The 18,162-nt window shown below is 35.3% G+C and overlaps 2 protein-coding genes across 3 annotated transcripts; both read left to right on the top strand.

Annotated features, from left to right (window-relative positions):
• The first annotated feature begins 3,166 nt into the window (after positions 1-3,166).
• Positions 3,167-7,013, top strand: LOC102619569 (serine/threonine-protein kinase BRI1-like 2). Its single transcript, XM_006470843.4, has one exon. The coding sequence runs from the start codon at positions 3,452-3,454 to the stop codon at positions 6,857-6,859; it is 3,408 nt and encodes a 1,135-aa protein (XP_006470906.2). The 5' UTR covers positions 3,167-3,451; the 3' UTR covers positions 6,860-7,013.
• Positions 7,014-13,734: 6,721 nt separating this feature from the next.
• On the top strand, positions 13,735-17,926 carry LOC102619276 (phytosulfokine receptor 1). 2 transcript variants are annotated; one of them, XR_008050986.1, is made up of 2 exons: positions 13,735-17,389; positions 17,645-17,926. XR_008050986.1 is itself a non-coding variant. In XM_052432202.1 (1 exon), the coding sequence occupies exon 1, from the start codon at positions 14,112-14,114 to the stop codon at positions 17,172-17,174; it is 3,063 nt and encodes a 1,020-aa protein (XP_052288162.1). In that variant the 5' UTR covers positions 13,735-14,111; the 3' UTR covers positions 17,175-17,533. The 2 variants fall into 2 exon arrangements, 1 of the variants encoding a protein (XP_052288162.1); XM_052432202.1 differs by lacking the exon at positions 17,645-17,926 and having other exon boundaries at positions 13,735-17,533.
• Positions 17,927-18,162: the final 236 nt, after the last annotated feature.

The raw sequence follows: 18,162 nt of genomic DNA, 5'->3' as shown, positions 1-18,162 counted from the left end.
CAAATTGTGTACATTTAGAATAAAGATCCCAAAGACTCATATTAATAAATCCAAAATCCTCAACGCAATTAGTCACATATACTTTTCGATAAGTGCATGCTACTTTTGTTTTTAATTATGTTACATATAAATTAATAGAGAAATTGTATAAATAGTGTTGAAAAGCTACACCAAGTGAAGGAAATTTCCTTAATGCTACACAAAGCTAGCTACTACTCCCCTTTTGGACCCATACACCACAAATTCTTGAAAGGGCCACCTTACCGAACACTAATTATAAACATAATAATAACAATTTTAAGCAACTTTTTCTCATCGGTCAAAATGCAATCCACAATTAAAGTCTAGGGAAGTAGGAGTTGAGTTGAAGAAGATCCGTAAATTCAAAAAATTAAATAAAAAAAAAAGTAGTAGTTATTGAGAGAGAGTATATATTTGATATTTCTATGCGGTTAATTTGGTCGTGCCACCACTTTCAGTTGGATAAAGGCCTTTCAAAGCTGTATGGCGGTGATGTGCAACGAGACTCGATGGGCGACAAGCCAACAGCACACCTGAATCTAAAGATAATTTATCAATAACCCTATGATTAGTAGGCATTAATCTTTGCATTAGTGACTTAATTAATTAAGGTTTTTGATATCATCTAGACTAGACATCGACCGTTTCAAAGTTATCTTGGGCATATCCCTAGGTGATGCGTGTAATTATTATTGTCAATGCTGCTTCAATATATTTTCTTCAAAAGTATGGGTACCATATGTTGGATAATTGACCCATATGTTCACAAGTCTGAAGGGAGATTTTTTTTTTTACAGGAAATAGTATTAATTCTTTCGAGTCCTGCACACATTCTGTCTCAATAAAATGGCTAGGGTTGCTAGATTAGGGTAATATTTATTGTTTTAAAAGCATCTCCAAAAACTTTTATAAATTTTACTTTTCAAATATCTATTTAATTATCTATATGGCAAATAGAAGAGTAAAAAAAATATATTATTTTTCAAAAGTCTCTTCAAATAAAAATAAGTTAATATTATTTTAATCAAATAATTTTTTTTTAAAAAGTCAATAGTAATTAAAGCATTTATCTCTTTCTCTAGTAAAACGTAATAAAATATAAATTGAAGAGGGAGAAAGCAACTCTTCAAATTTGAAGAGAGAGAACTATTTTTTATTTGAAAAATTTTAATTAAAATGTCTTTTGGAGCCTTAAATGTTGACGTGCCTCTTCAAATAAGTAATAAAATCTTATTTGAAGAGTTTTTTTGTGGTGCTCTAAGTCTAACTATCTATACAAGTAAAATTTATCTAAAATCTAAATGGACGACTGAAACGTGTTCGACAAGTAGCCTCACCCTCTCCACCATTTTTTCTCCGACTTGACGAGCATGTGAACAATTGTTTGAGCTCTATATAAAGGAGGGAAAGTCTTTGTATTGCATGTCATTTATATGCTCCTTCAATAAAATCTTGCTATATAGACGTTCATGTTAACCAAAAAAAAAAAAAAATGATAAGAATTACAATAATGGGAAAGAAATATTTTAAGCCTCGATGATGGACTTTATGTCTAATTATATAATTTATTTGTGACTAAAAGTTAGTAAATCTCTCTACTAAACAACTTCTGTTACATAGATTTAGATTTAGTGTTGAGTTGAATTAGAAATGTTCTAATAGCTATTACAGTGTATGGTTTAATAATGTAATAATTGTGAAAGTTATTAAATTATATGGTTTAATAGTACAATAATATCATATCATTGATTTATTTCTAAACTTTATTAAGGTTTAGGATTTTGGATCTGAGTTAAATTATACTTTTTTTCAATTTTTTTTTTTTATCATAGATATATTTATGATAGTGTAACAGAACAATATATAAATAGAGGCTCTACATAGTCCTCGTGTTCAGATTTTAGAGTCTCACCATAACCAGCTAGAAAGTTGAACTTCAAAAGTTAGAAAATTTCTAAGACGACATAAAATATATGTATTACAAAGAAGTTATGACTTGTTAACGTGAGTAATAAAGAGCCAGTGAATCAGATTCAAAGGGAATGAATGAACGAACGGCTTAAACCAGCTAGCTGGCATTGTGTTATAAGAAAAGAGAACTAAAAAGAAAGTAGTGAGCTGAGAGCATCATCACCTCTCATGCCACTTTGCCATTAACCATAAGAGCTCATTGATTTTGTTCCTTTTGTGGGCTCCCTGTTGTATTTTTATTCTTCCTCCAGCAGAAGAAAAGAAAAAAAAATGTATTTTAATGAATTTACTTTTCCTCTCATGCACCCAACACAACAGTATCATTGATTCCTCTTCAAATTTTATCATCTGGGCCCCCTACCTCAAGCACAAAGATCTTTTTTTTTTTTTTTTAATGTTTTGATAAGAACACAAAGATCTACTATGACATGACATTATCTGTATGATACTATGCATCTGTTAACATACTTTTAAATAGTTGTAATGTTGTATTTTTAATAAATTTTCTTCCACTTATTGTAAAAGTACATATTTTCATTGATTTTGTTCTATCCAAACATCATTCATCGGTGGCTTTGGGTTTTATTATTGTTGTTGTTATGCATTAAGATGTGTTTCTCTTATAGTTTTGAAGAATTCTGAAATTTCGGATATAGAAACATACATGTTAAAAATCGATTATGATAGGAGATCTGTTATTCTATCAGTTGGTAGAGCCAATAAGTAATATTTCCGATGGTGCTTCAATAAATTATGTGCACAGTTAGTTGATATATCCATTGTTGATATCTCGATATATACACTATTTTTCTTCTTCTTATTCCTCAGTAAATGTTCAACAGCTCAATATATTATTAATTTGTTTATTTGTAATAGACGGGTACGTTATGTATGCAGATCTAAGTACATGTGATAGTCCTCGTTGTGCTGTTATGTTTTATTATAGAATGGCATTTAAATTAACTTGGATACGTATGTAGGGCCTCACACTTGTGACAAAACAACATATCAACATGACCAATTCTTAAATCATTACTTTTGTTATCAACATTCCCTCACGCTTACTGTCACTGACAGACAGGGAGTGAGTCTTGGATCAAACACAATCCCATATTCCCATTCCCACTATTATTTTCCCTCTTAAAGCAGCAGATCCTCACTAGTTAATAAATTAATAGTCACAGACCTTGTTTGTGGGTCCACTAATTTTGACCAAAAGTCAAATCCGAGGCCTCCTAGTACAAATACACCCTTTTCTTTAAATTCTTTTTGTTATTCCCTCCCTTTTTCTCTCATTTTTGTAAAAAACTTATAATCAGAAAGTATTCTCTTTTTCTAAAGGCTCTCCCCTCTTCTTCATGCTTTCCTTTGCTTTACAAGCAACCAAATAAAATTCTCATCAAATTATTATTCACCACTCTCTCTCTCTCTCACTACTCAGTACTCACTACTCACTGCAATGGAAAGGATCACATCGATTCAGCTCACTCTTGCACTTGTTTTTCTGGTGTTACAGCTTTCGGTTTCTGCAGGGTTTGATCCACATCCATCCATCAGGACTGATGCTGCAGCCCTTGTTATGTTCGAGAAAATGATTCAGAATGACACAAATGGAGTCTTATCATCAAGTTGGCTTCCCATTAAAAACAACAATCCATGCACCTGGTATGGAGTCACATGCTCTTTAGGAAGAGTCACTCAACTTGATCTTAGTAATTGTAATCTTGTAGGTGCCATCTCTTTTCATCCTTTGGCCTCTCTAGATATGTTGTCTGTTCTTAAATTGTCTTCCAATTTATTTACTCTCAATTCAACTTCTTTGCTTCAACTTCCATTTGGTTTGAAACAGCTTGAGTTATCTTCAGCTGGTCTTGTAGGCCTGGTCCCTGACAATCTTTTCTCAAAACTTCCAAATCTTGTCTACCTAAATGCTTCTTACAACAACTTGACAGGGTTTCTACCAGAGACCCTTTTATCAAATTCTGATAAACTTGAGCTTCTTGACTTGTCTTACAACAACTTAACAGGATCCATTTCCGGTTTCAGTTTGAATGAGAATTCTTGCAATTCCTTGTTGCATCTAGACTTGTCACAAAATCATATAATGGATGTTATCCCTTCCTCTCTTTCAAATTGCACAAAACTCAAAATTTTGAATTTATCATTCAATTTGCTCGCAGGGGAGATCCCAAGAACATTTGGTCAGCTGAGTAGTTTACAAAGATTGGATCTCTCTAATAATCATATCACTGGTTGGATCCCTTCTGAGTTGGGAAATGCATGTGATTCTCTTCTTGAGCTTAAGCTCCCTCACAACAACATAACCGGCTCTTTTCCAGTCACCTTGTCTTCATGCTCCTGGTTGCAATTACTTGATTTGTCTAATAACAATATCTCAGGTCCCTTTCCAGACTCCGTCCTGGAAAATCTTGGATCATTGGAGAGCTTGATTTTGAGTAACAACATGATCTCTGGATCATTTCCTGATTCCATTTCATCATGCAAGACTCTACGGATTGTTGATTTCAGTTCCAACAGGGTTTCAGGAATCATCCCACCAGACATATGTCCAGGAGTTTCATCACTCGAGGAGCTGAGGTTACCGGATAATCTCATAACAGGAGTAATTCCAGGTCAGCTTTCAGAATGTACACAGCTAAAGGTGATTGATCTTAGCTTGAACTATCTCAATGGATCTATTCCCCAGGAGCTTGGGAAGCTCGAGCATCTTGAGCAGTTTATAGCATGGTTCAACGGCTTGGAAGGGAAAATTCCACCAGAATTGGGCAAATGCAAGAATCTGAAGGATCTTATTCTCAACAATAATAAACTTAGTGGTGAGATTCCTGCTGAGTTATTCAGCTGCAGTAATCTTGAATGGATATCTCTCACAGGCAATGAACTGACGGGTCAAATCCCCCCAGAGTTTAGCCGCTTGACAAGGCTAGCTGTTTTGCAGCTTGGAAATAATCGTTTTAAGGGTGAGATTCCAGGGGAGCTTGGAAATTGCAGCAGTTTGGTTTGGTTAGACTTGAACAGCAACAACCTCACCGGGGATATCCCACCTAGACTAGGCCGGCAGCTGGGGGCAAAACCATTGGGTGGATTCCTCTCCAGCAACACTTTGGTGTTTGTACGAAATGTGGGAAACTCTTGTAAAGGAGTGGGAGGCTTGTTGGAATTTGCAGGAATCCGCCCTGAGAGACTCTTGCAGATACCAACACTCAAGAGTTGCGATTTTGCGAGGATGTATTCTGGGCCAGTCCTGAGCCTGTTCACTCAGTACCAAACTTTGGAGTATCTTGATCTTTCTTACAACCAGTTTCGAGGAAAGATCCCCGATGAGATAGGGGATATGATTGCTTTGCAAGTTCTTGAACTGGCTCATAATCAGCTGTCTGGGGAGATTCCCTCATCACTTGGTCGGCTCAGGAATTTAGGTGTATTTGATGCATCACATAACAGGTTGCAAGGTCAAATTCCTGAGTCCTTTTCAAACTTATCTTTCCTGGTGCAGATTGATCTATCCAACAATGAGTTAACGGGGCCAATTCCACAAAGGGGACAGCTTAGTACACTTCCAGCAAGTCAATATGCAAATAATCCTGGACTCTGTGGGGTTCCACTACCTGAATGCCGAAATGGCAACAATCAACCAGCTTTAAATCCAAGTGTCGATGCAGCCAGACATGGCCATAGGGTGGCAGCTGCAGCATGGGCTAATAGCATTGTCATGGGAGTCCTCATTTCTATTGCTTCCATATGCATTTTAATTGTGTGGGCAATTGCAATGCGCGCAAGGCGTAAGGAAGCAGAGGAGGTCAAGATGCTCAACAGTTTGCAAGCATCCCATGCAGCCACAACATGGAAGATTGACAAGGAGAAAGAACCATTAAGCATCAACGTGGCAACATTCCAAAGGCAGCTACGAAAACTCAAGTTCTCTCAACTCATTGAGGCAACAAATGGTTTCTCTGCGGAAAGCCTTATTGGGTGTGGTGGATTTGGAGAAGTGTTCAAGGCCACACTGAAGGATGGATCAAGTGTTGCAATTAAAAAACTCATCCGATTGAGCTGCCAGGGAGATCGAGAATTCATGGCCGAGATGGAAACTCTAGGGAAAATAAAGCACAGGAATCTTGTGCCACTGTTGGGTTACTGCAAAATAGGTGAGGAGAGGCTCCTTGTATACGAGTTCATGAAGTTCGGAAGCCTTGAAGAGGTTCTCCACGGAAGAGCAAAAGCACGAGACCAACGGATTCTTACTTGGGATGCGAGAAAGAAGATTGCAAGAGGTGCTGCCAAAGGACTATGTTTCCTACACCACAATTGCATCCCACACATTATACACAGAGACATGAAGTCAAGCAATGTGTTACTGGACCATGAAATGGAAGCAAGAGTCTCCGATTTTGGAATGGCAAGGCTCATAAGTGCACTGGACACTCATCTCAGTGTAAGTACACTAGCAGGAACACCAGGTTATGTCCCTCCAGAGTATTACCAAAGCTTCCGGTGCACTGCAAAAGGCGACGTCTACTCCTTTGGGGTTGTCCTACTGGAACTGCTGACTGGAAAACGCCCCACGGATAAGGATGATTTTGGGGACACTAACTTGGTGGGGTGGGTGAAAATGAAGGTAAGAGAAGGGAAACAAATGGAAGTCATAGACCCTGAATTGCTTTTGGTCACTAAAGGAACTGATGAAGCTGAAGCTGAAGAAGTTAAAGAAATGGTCAGGTACTTGGAGATAACATTGCAGTGTGTTGATGATTTTCCTTCCAAAAGGCCAAATATGCTGCAGGTTGTGGCCATGTTAAGGGAGTTGATGCCTGGATCAGCCACTGGAAGCAGTAATAGTGGTTGAAATTTTAAACAATATTATTGTTTACTTATTAGTGTAAGTGAGATTATTATAAGGGTCGTTAAGATTTGTTGTTCACTTACTTGTACAAGAGTTTATTGTATCTACTTGGCAAGTTTTTTGTTTTTATTTTATTTTTCACTTCTTTTTCCTCCGATCTTTGCCCCCCTAACAGTGAAAATCTTTTATAAGCATTTTGAAGTAAATTTTTATTTAAATTCAGAAATGGGGTTTGCAAAGGACTTTGGAAGGGTGTTCATGGCGCCACTCTAATATGAATGTTGCAAGAATTCAAGGGCTTGTAATTATATACGAGAAGGCCTTTTGACACCCCCTTAAAGCTCCTTAAAAAATCTCTTTTTAATTAAAATTACTTAAATAACTTCACACGAATTAATTCATTTCATATTTTGAATGAATTAAACACTTTAATAAATTATTCTTTTAACAAATATTTTACATCCACGGTCCACCCCCCTTGATAATTTACATTTATATTTTAAAGTTTTAATTAAAAAATATCTTTTTGAGAAAATTATTAGAGTTTAGAGTTATGTAAATAAAAATTATATAATAAGGAAAAAATTAAGATAAATTTAATATTTTAGAATTTATATGTTATTTAGGAAGAAATATATACATTGTTGGAAAAAAAAATTTATGGGTAGTTGATTAATTTTAACGTGTGGATGTGTGTTTTATCAAATAAAGGTTTTTTAAGGAATAATATTTAAAAGGGGTGGTAAAAGATTTTACAGGGGTGTTAAAAGAATATCTCGTTTAATATTGGCCCATTTAAAAACATAGAGCCCATTTTAGATGTCCCCATGTGGAAGACCAAAGGAAGCAACTAAAGGGTTTTGACTTTTGACTTCCAATTCAAGGCGAATGGCCTGGCATATTTCGTCGTTTTACATTACTTAAATTTTATTTAATACTGGTATTTAGGGCAAATACAAATGTACCATATAATATTTTACACTTTATTGAAAATATACATTTTTAAAAAAAAATTTTTTGGCTATGCACTTGAAATTTATAACATGTATCATTATTCCACTTTTCTCTTTATGCCATGTGAATATTTAACTAAATATTACTAAGACAACTATTTTATCCGTGATCTTAAAACGACTATCTTACCTTAGTTAAATAACAAAAAGTTTCATATTTCATTTCATCTACTGTATCATCAATCAAAGCACAACAATTTATAGAAACTCATCTGTTGTTTACAAAATGTATCATTACTTTACTGTCGTTTTAACTCTGTTACAAATTTAATGTTGTCATAAAGATAAATTGTAACTTCATGTTTTTGTTTCCTTTCTTTTGAAACAAAATATTTTTATTGTTTTATTTTTTTTCTTTACCAAATCCTAGACTCCTCCATCCTTAATATGATCTCTTTTCTCTTTAGCAAACTCTACCCTCCTTAGTCCTTAATCTCTTTCAATTTAGCAAACCCTAGCCAACCTACCACCATATTCTTGCTTAGCCTCGCACAACCGAAGGTTGTTTCTTGCTTGGCTATGGACGGCCCATGGAGAATTTGGTTTAAGTTGTCTCACTAACAAAAGGTCAAGATTGATCTAATGGAAATGAGTGGTTGGCATTAGATAGATCTGATCTTATGCCATCAGAGAAATGCCTACTAATAGAGGCATAAGACTGATTGAAAGGGGGATTCTCTATAGCATTCTAAAGTGAGAACTCATAGTAACACATTTTTCCTGAGACCTCGAATATCTTTGAGCTACTCTTGTAAGTAGGGATGGCAAGATAACCCGAACCTGGCTCAGACCTAGATGAACCCGAATGATCTTGTCCGAGTTGAACCCGCACCAGATGTATATTCTATGCAGAATCCGGATTTGTTTTCTTAAACCCAGACTTATCAGGGTCCGATTTCAAGTTCACCTGAATCTAGATTTTCGAAACCCAGACCCGAATTATTTTGTTTTAAATATTATTTAATATCTTTTTTTAAATTGTTATTTATAAGTTAAAAGTAAAAAAAAATGATAAACAAAACAAACCCTACATTTCCTCTAGTTTATAGCCGCTGCTTCCTTACTTTTGTTCATTTCCCAAAATTCAGCAAATGAATTCAAAATCATCATCGCCTCGATTCATCATCATCCATCAATCATCAGCATCACAACAACGCCACCGTGGCCGCACTTCTAGACAAGTTTCAATTTCTAACTTATGTGTTAAAATTAGATTTATACTGAGATTTGGGCTCGTGGAATCATGTGGCTTTCTTTCTGGTTTATTTAATTTCCCAACTTCCTCATCCTCCACTATCTTCGCAAGATCGCATGACTTTGTTCTATTTGTTTCCGCAACTACCAAAGAGCCGAAAGTAGCATGCTTGAATTTTTTTTTTTAATTTCAGGCCTTCAACATGTATATTTGGGTTTAAAACTCGTAATCTGGAAACCCACATTTTTCCGGGTTTAACCCAGACCAAACCCGGAGCTAAAATATCTGGGTTTATATCTAGATCCGGTATTTAAAATTGTCATCTGAGTTCAGAACCGGAAAGACTAAACTCGGACTTGGACCCGAATTTTGCCATCTTTACTTGTAAGAGAGACAAATAAGATTAATAGATATTTATGAGTGTGTAATGAATTATTTGGTTAATGGTGCAAAAAGCTAAATGTAAGATAAATTTTTAAAGTATTTTAGCCCAAAATTTTGTTATTTGAGAAATTCAAAAAATTAATTATATCATATTCACGTTATGTAATTATGTCATGTCCCATATGACTACCTTTAAACGAAAGTACCATATAGCAAATAGGGGTGGGCAAAATATTTGACCTGATCCGATCCAAAAAATTTCGGGTTCAGATCAGGTCGGATCGAGTTGTTAATGAAACCCAATTGGATGAATTCTTCTAAACCTAATCAGGTTGTGATCTACTCGATCCGATCCAAAAACCCGATTAGGTTGCTTTAAAAAAAAAAAACTAAACCTAAACAGTAAACACAAGCACGCCACACACACAAGTACACAACATATCAAATTATATTGTACAATACACAACACAAAACGCACACAACGCTCAGTCACTCACAGTCTCAGTCACAGCCTCACACTTACAGCACACTGTTGACGGCCACAACCTTCTCCCTCCCTCAACTTCTCATCTATAGAAGACAAGAACACTCTTCACTCCCCTTACAGTCATGGTTTCACGCATATGGTACATGTTGTGCAAATTTTATTGAATTTGCAAGTGCACGAATTTATTGTAGAATAGATCAATAGTGACGAGTGTCGATCCCACGAGAAGGTGAATTTTTATTATGTGTAGAGTTAATTTTCTAAGTGGGTGATTGGATTTGTAGAATTTATTGTAGAATAGATCAATAGACGAATTTATTGTAGAATAGATCAATAGTGACGAGTGTCGATCCCACAAGGAGGTGGATTTTAATTATGTGTAGAGTTAATTTTCTAAGTGGGTGATTGGATTTGTGGTGGAAGTGATTTAGATTATCCTAAAATTTAAATTAAAATGGTGGGAATAAATTGAAGTAAAATCTATTAAAATGAAGCATTTGAGTATCTGGATCTGCATCAACATGCACCATGGGCTTAATATTCCTTATTAGTGCCAATTAAATCATGAGGATGGTTTCCACTCCTCATGAACCACACTCTAATCAATATGATGCTAAAATAGAAATTTATTAAAATACGTATAAAATACAAGATGAAAAAGGAATTACAGAAAATGGAGTTAAAAAATGAATTCAAGGATGTCAAATTAGGGGGGAAAGCCCCCATTTTTATAGATATAATGAGTAAATCATGGCTATTAGATTAAAACAATTTGGATGCTTAGGATTACGCCACGTGGCAAGTTCTGATTGGATATAACACATCATCAGGGCTGTTATTACGTGTATATGCATGTATCATAAGCATATTTTTTGATCCATTAACATATTGTCACGTCATCGGTCAACACCACATTAATATTTTAGTCCAATAGGATCGTGACACATCATCGGTCAACATTAACTCATCAATCAACGCCACATAAGCAGTCAATATTACATCATTCATCCAATTGAATGTTGCCACGTTATCGGTCAATGCCACATCATCGGACCGTATATGTGAGCAGTGTTGTTAACAGTACCATGTATAGTACTGTATATATGAACAGAATCGCACATGTGAATAGTGTCGTTTACCCTTTTATACTCTTCCTAAGGTTTTCGATTGTTCTGAATCTAAAATTACTGCCCATTTTGCTCTCTGATCTTTCGTTCATTGTGAAATGACTATGATGCCCCTAAAATATATAAAATACTTAATTAAAATAAAATACACATAATTAAATCACAATGGACTTAAATATATAAAAGTAGAGATGTTAGTGAGACTTGAAGTGTAAAATAACGATTTTCTCCTTTATAAATATACACTTTCTAACACTCAACAGTACACACACATCTCAAGAAGTCAAGAACTCTCTTCACGGATTACGGTCACGGTCACCACCATACACTATGTTGTTGTCCGGAGATTTGTAACTAGTCGATCTGCTACCATCGATCTACTGCTTCAACTCGGATAAATTGAAATTCAATTCATTTTTGGTAATCTTTGCAAACATAAACAAGTGCACACAATATATATTGAGCTTTAATTTATTAATCATCAAAGATAAAATCTTCATTGAGCTATCATTTGTATATCCACTCTAAAAAAGAGTTGTTTGTTTTAATTTTCATTTCTCATCAAATTGTGAGTGTACAAGTGTGAGAAACACTTATGGTGAAAAGATTGAGGAGATAATCTCTTGATTGTAAAGGCCCATTGACACCTTAGAATTCAATTGTAAAGATCTTGAAGTCTTGGGAGGCTTGGATAGTGAAATCCTCAAGCCGGGTGAGCTTAGAGGCGTGGACGTAGGCGGGGATTGCCGAACCACGTAAAAATCATAGTGTTTGTTTTCTCTTCCCTTACTCTCTTATTATTGCACTTTATTGAATTTATTGTTTTAGATTCCATTAAGACATTAGATTAAATTGTTATGTGGTTTGCTTAGCTTAAATTTTAAAATCTCAATTCACCCCCTTCTTGGGTTGCATAGTTAGTATTTCAAAAAACACATCATTTACTATCTAAGTATTACTTATTTAAGTCTAAAAATGTCATGATAATTTTCATTTCATAAAGTTAATAATATGTACTAAAAATTGGTTGTAATCTAAACTTTTTGCCAATCTCGTCTTCAACCGTCAAGAAAATATTAAGAAGTAAATGTCTCATATGGAGGTACAAGTAGGTAACATTTTTATCATACATAATATATTTAAAATGTATTATAATTTTATATATAACATCTACATGTACTTAAGTTTCTTACTAATTTTTTTTTATTTTAAAGAGTTTATAAGATCACAAGCTTTAACAGTGGAAACGGTGAGCACTGACATTAGTGTTATGGATATTTAAAAGGTAAATTTTAATATATATTATTATTTATAATTTGATATTATACTTTTAAGTTGTAATTTAAACTTTAATTATAGTTGTTATAGTTTTAAACTTTTAAGTCTAATTGTAACATTGTAAATTTGTAATTGTTTTAGTTAGATAAGTTGAAGTTGATAGAATAGTGTTGTCTAGGATTATTATTAACTAGACTTGGTGATGAATGCCATAAAATAAGCATGATTGACATAAATTTTATAGATATATATTTTGAAGAATTTGCTAAACATGTTATATTTATTTGTAATTATAATGATATAACATAAATTATAAAGATTGTAATAGCCTTTTATCTCAATTAAAGATATGAATTTGATTTATTTATTTGTGTTTGTGTTTGATGTGCAAAGATATGAAATTGGTTTATTTGCTCAATTAAAGATATGATGTGCAAACTGCAAAGATATCTTTATTTGTTCAATTAAATATATAAATTGAATTTATTTATTTGCAACGTGGTTTAAAGGAAGTAGTTATTATACATTATTTCTTCAATCCTTCTCTAGGAGATCGATGCTTCAATTTAGAGTACAAGAATTTGAATTTAGAACTTGTCGAAGTGCTTGCGTGGGGCGGTGGAGGAAGCTTATTTAATATTTATGTTTGAACTTTGTTGTGTTTTGAACTTTGTGATTTGTGTTTTGGAAACAATTTAATTATGTTTAAAATTTGTGATTTTATGTTTTAAAGACCAATATTTAAAGATTGTGCTTTGAATGGAGACTAATAAACTATTAAGTTTGGACTTTGTAAATTTGTATTAATTTTAATTTTTATTAAGTTTGAATTTTATGTTAATTTTAATTTTTATTCATTTAATAGCACAGGCATTATGTCTCTCTATATTGCACCCTCAAGCAGTCCCTAAATCTTAGTCCCTTTCTATATTGCATTCATAGCACTAACTCCATTTTTAGTAAGAAAAATAATAAATGCTTTGAATGGGTATACAGCGGTGGCAAAAATAACGATAAATCGATTTTTTTTTTTCAATTAATTTGTAGTTGATTTTAACGTGTTCTTTGATTTTTTTTTTCAATTAACAATAACCTAAACGGATTTAACATTGATTAGTTTGTGATTCTTGAAATATTTCTACTTAAATGTCAGTGCTCTTATGGTAATTATTTGACAAAAAGCACTTATTTAAAGCAACAAGTGGTAGTTGAATAAAAAAATTTGCAATTATTATTATTTATTTTGACGAGGATGAAAAATTTGCTATTAAATAAAATAAAGAATAAAAGGCAAAGCGTCATGGGTGGTGATCATATTTAATTGCTTCAACAACAATTGCAAATTGTGGTTAAAAAGTAAAGGCGGCCCGGCGTTGTAACGTTAAGTACAATGAATGTCCATTGACTTGTTGCCACTGCCACTTTTAACCTGCTCTAGCCGGTGCCTGCATCGAATTTTGGCCTACAAAGTCAGCATTCAATCTTCTTTACCATTCTACTAACTATTTCAGCTCTGGCTTCTTCGGCTTGGCCAACGACCATGAATCAAGTTGATTTCGTTCTCTTCTTTTACGAGTTAAAAACAGAAAAGTGTTGAAGTCAAAGCTTATAGCCACCTCCTTCTTATCGGACAGCTCTGTCTTAATTTCTCTTCTTTTCTTTACCTTTGGCTTACTTGCTGATAAGGGTTTTGTTGTTTCTTGATTCTACAATCCATGAACATACTACTGTTTATCTTTTTCTCTTAATCTTTCTCTTGGGCTGAGCTGATATGGGTGTACAAGATTTGTGCCTGTTCATAATCCTTGCTGGGTTCTGCTTCCAAGCTCAGCTGCTTCATTCACAGCGGCAGGACCTCACTTGCAACCCAAATGATTTGGCAGCATTGGAAGATTTCATGAAGAATTTTGAATCAGGGATTGATGGCTGGGGAACCAATGCATCGTCATCTGATTGCTGCAACTGGGTAGGCATCACTTGCAATTCTTCATCTTCACTTGGATTGAATGATAGCATAGGTTCTGGTAGAGTAACTGGGCTGTTTCTTTATAAAAGAAGATTAAAAGGCAAATTATCTGAATCTTTAGGCAATTTGGTTCAACTTAGATTCCTTAATCTTTCTCACAATTTGCTTAAAGGCACGGTGCCTGTGTCATTGGTCAATTTGCCTAATTTGAAGGTCCTAGACTTGAGCTCCAATGACTTATCAGGCCCTCTTCCACAAACCATCAATCTTCCTTCAATCCAAGTTCTTGACATTTCTTCCAATTCATTGAATGGTTCAGTTCCCACTAGCATTTGCAAGAATTCTTCCCGCATTCGTGTTATTAATTTGTCAGTTAATTATTTCTCTGGTACTCTTTCACCCGGATTAGGCAATTGTGCTTCATTAGAACACTTGTGTCTTGGCATGAATGACCTCACTGGTGGCATAGCTGATGACATATTTCAGCTTCAAAAGTTGAGGCTTTTAGGTTTGCAAGACAACCAACTTTCTGGCAAGCTCAGTCCTTCTATTGCTGATCTCTCTAATCTTGTTCGTTTAGATGTATCTTCCAATAATTTTTCAGGCAACATACCTGATGTTTTTGCTGGGTTAGGTGAGTTTCAATATCTTGTAGCCCATTCCAATAGATTCACTGGTAGGATACCTCGTTCACTGTCAAATTCACCCACCCTTAATTTGCTTAACTTGAGGAATAACTCTTTGGATGGTTCTTTGCTTCTCAATTGTCCTGCTTTGACTAATTTGACATCTCTTGATTTAGGCACAAATAAGTTTAATGGTCCTCTGCCCACAAATCTTCCCCGATGTAGAAAATTGAAAAACATCAATCTTGCCCGAAACAATTTCAGTGGTCAAATACCAGAAACCTACAAGAATTTTGAGAGTCTTTCTTACCTTTCCCTCTCAAATTCCAGCATCTATAATCTTTCATCTGCTCTCCAGGTCTTACAGCAGTGTAGGAACCTTACAACTCTGGTCCTTACCTTGAATTTCCGTAATGAAAAATTGCCTACTGATCCCAGATTGCATTTTGCAAATTTAAAAGTTCTTGTTATTGCAAGTTGTGGGCTTAGGGGTTCAATACCCCAGTGGTTGAGGAGTTGCTCCAAATTGCAGTTGGTTGATTTATCTTGGAATCAGTTGAGTGGAACAATTCCAGTCTGGTTTGGTGATTTTCAGGATCTCTTCTACTTGGACTTATCAAACAACACCTTTACAGGAGAGATTCCAAAAAATCTAACTGGATTACCAAGCCTCATCAGTAGGAATATCTCTTTGGAGGAGCCTTCCCCAGATTTCCCCTTTTTCATGAGAAGGAATGTTAGTGCAAGAGGGCTGCAGTATAATCAAATTTGGAGCTTTCCTCCAACTATTGACCTTAGCCTTAACCGTCTTGATGGGTCAATTTGGCCGGAGTTTGGGAATCTGAAGAAGCTCCATGTGTTTGATTTGAAGCATAATAATTTATCTGGACCAATTCCTAGTGAATTGTCTGGGATGACAAGCTTGGAGACGCTGGATTTGTCCAATAACAATCTATCAGGTGCTATACCTATTTCATTGGAAAAGCTCAGCTTTCTTTCTAAGTTTAGTGTTGCCAATAATCATCTCACTGGGAGGATCCCGTCGGGAGGCCAGTTTCAGACTTTTCCAAATTCAAGCTTTGACGGAAATAATCTTTGTGGTGAGCATCGGTACTCTTGTACAATTGATAGGGAAAGTGGCCAGGTCAAGTCAGCAAAAAAATCTAGGAGAAACAAATACACCATTGTGGGAATGGCTATTGGGATCACATTTGGGTCAGCTTTTCTTCTTATCCTGATCTTCATGATTTTGCTACGGGCACATAGCCGGGGAGAGGTTGATCCTGAAAAGGAGGAAGCTAACACAAATGATAAAGATCTAGAAGAACTTGGTTCAAAGTTAGTAGTTTTGTTTCATAATAAGGAGAAAGAGATCTCTATCGATGATATTTTGGAATCCACCAACAATTTCGACCAAGCAAATATCATAGGCTGTGGGGGTTTTGGTCTGGTTTACAAAGCCACCCTTCCCGATGGTAGGAACGTTGCTATCAAGCGGCTCTCTGGTGACTGTGGGCAGATGGAGAGAGAATTCCGTGCTGAAGTTGAAGCCCTTTCGAGAGCCCAGCATCCGAACCTTGTCCATCTTCAAGGATACTGTATGCATAAAAATGACAGACTCTTAATATATTCGTTCATGGAAAATGGTAGCTTGGATTATTGGTTACATGAGAAACTTGATGGACCATCCTCGCTTGATTGGGATTCAAGGCTTCATATTGCCCAAGGGGCAGCAAGAGGACTTGCTTATTTGCACCAATCATGTGAGCCTCATATCCTTCACCGAGACATTAAGTCGAGTAATATCCTTCTAGATGGGAATTTTGGAGCCCACTTAGCTGATTTTGGTCTTGCTAGGCTCATACTTAGTCCATATGATACACACGTGACTACTGATCTAGTTGGGACACTAGGCTACATCCCTCCTGAATATGGCCAAGCTTCTGTTGCTACTTATAAAGGGGACGTGTATAGTTTTGGGGTTGTGCTTTTGGAGCTTCTCACTGGGAAACGGCCGATGGATATGTGTAAGCCGAAGGGATCTAGGGATCTGATATCATGGGTGATACGGATGAGACAAGAAAATCGGGAAAGTGAGGTGTTAGATCCTTTCATTTATGACAAGCAGCATGATAAGGAAATGTTGCGAGTTCTTGATATTGCATGCCTGTGCTTAAGTGAATCCCCTAAAGTGCGGCCTACAACTCAGCAGTTAGTTTCTTGGCTTGACAGCATTATCTAGCTTTCTTCTGTGACTTGGGAAGCTTGAGTTGCACAGTTGGAGATGTTTCTCATTAAAGGTTGCCGTTGGCTTCTCTGTAAAGTGATGCTTTTTCTCTATAAACACTGATTCTGTTGTAAATATTCACTCACGTATCTGATTCTCAAAGTTTGCTGCTCCCACATGGAGGAGAGAGGAATCTAACTGAAGAAACAAAATGGGTTATACTGAATGTTGTAAGTCTTATAATTCAAATTTGTTTTGTCTTACATTTTAAAGAAGATATTGGCCCTCAAACTTGTATAAATTAAAAGTTCAATTTTTCTTTTCGACATTACGGCAGTTCATATTTGATAATATAAGGAGCATTTGAGATCAAATTTGAGAAAATTTTCTTATCTCTATTTTCTTGCATGTCATTTCTGTGAAATGATGCAGTTTCAGTTGTGCACGCATGTTAATTTGAAATGATTTTGTTTCAATTGATGTAGTTTGGCCATGCCTTTGCGCATTAGATATTGATGATCAGAAATGAAGCCAGAAACGTGGGGAAATATGTTGTTATCCTGGTCTCCATACTATGCTTTAGGACTATAAAGTTCTTCCTAAATAAGCACCCATCTCTTGAAAATGCTGCATAGATTTTTTTTTGTGAAAGCACTACCGAGCTGTAGAGGCTTAGAAAAATGATACTGACACTTTTGTATGCGACTTTGAATCCAATTTTGTAATGAATACACTGGATCATTCTACCAGTTTTTTTCTAAGTTATCTGAACATCTCTAGCTTTATTTTTGCACGATAAATTTCCGTAGCAATTATGCATACAAACGAAAGAAGCAGAAAACTTTGAAATTTCTGCATACAACAATAAGATGTGGTGATTCTATCCGATTCTAGCTAGATGAAGTCAAATGAGTTGGCTTTCTGGATTCAAGACTCTCAATCTCCCATTTCTAAGTCAATACTTCTATTGTATGCCAACCTTTGTCAAATGAGCAGATAAATG

Source organism: Citrus sinensis, chromosome 8 (genome assembly GCF_022201045.2).
Source record: "Citrus sinensis cultivar Valencia sweet orange chromosome 8, DVS_A1.0, whole genome shotgun sequence".
NCBI classification, from domain to species: domain Eukaryota; kingdom Viridiplantae; phylum Streptophyta; class Magnoliopsida; order Sapindales; family Rutaceae; genus Citrus; species Citrus sinensis.
The sequence above is the reverse complement of the archived record's forward strand: the minus strand, read 5'-3'. Positions and strand labels throughout refer to the sequence as shown.

Coding starts and splice junctions, on each gene's coding strand:
- LOC102619569 (XM_006470843.4), top strand. CDS start 3,452: ATGGAAAGGATCACATCGATTCAGCTCACTCTTGCACTTGTTTTTCTG.
- LOC102619276 (XM_052432202.1), top strand. CDS start 14,112: ATGGGTGTACAAGATTTGTGCCTGTTCATAATCCTTGCTGGGTTCTGC.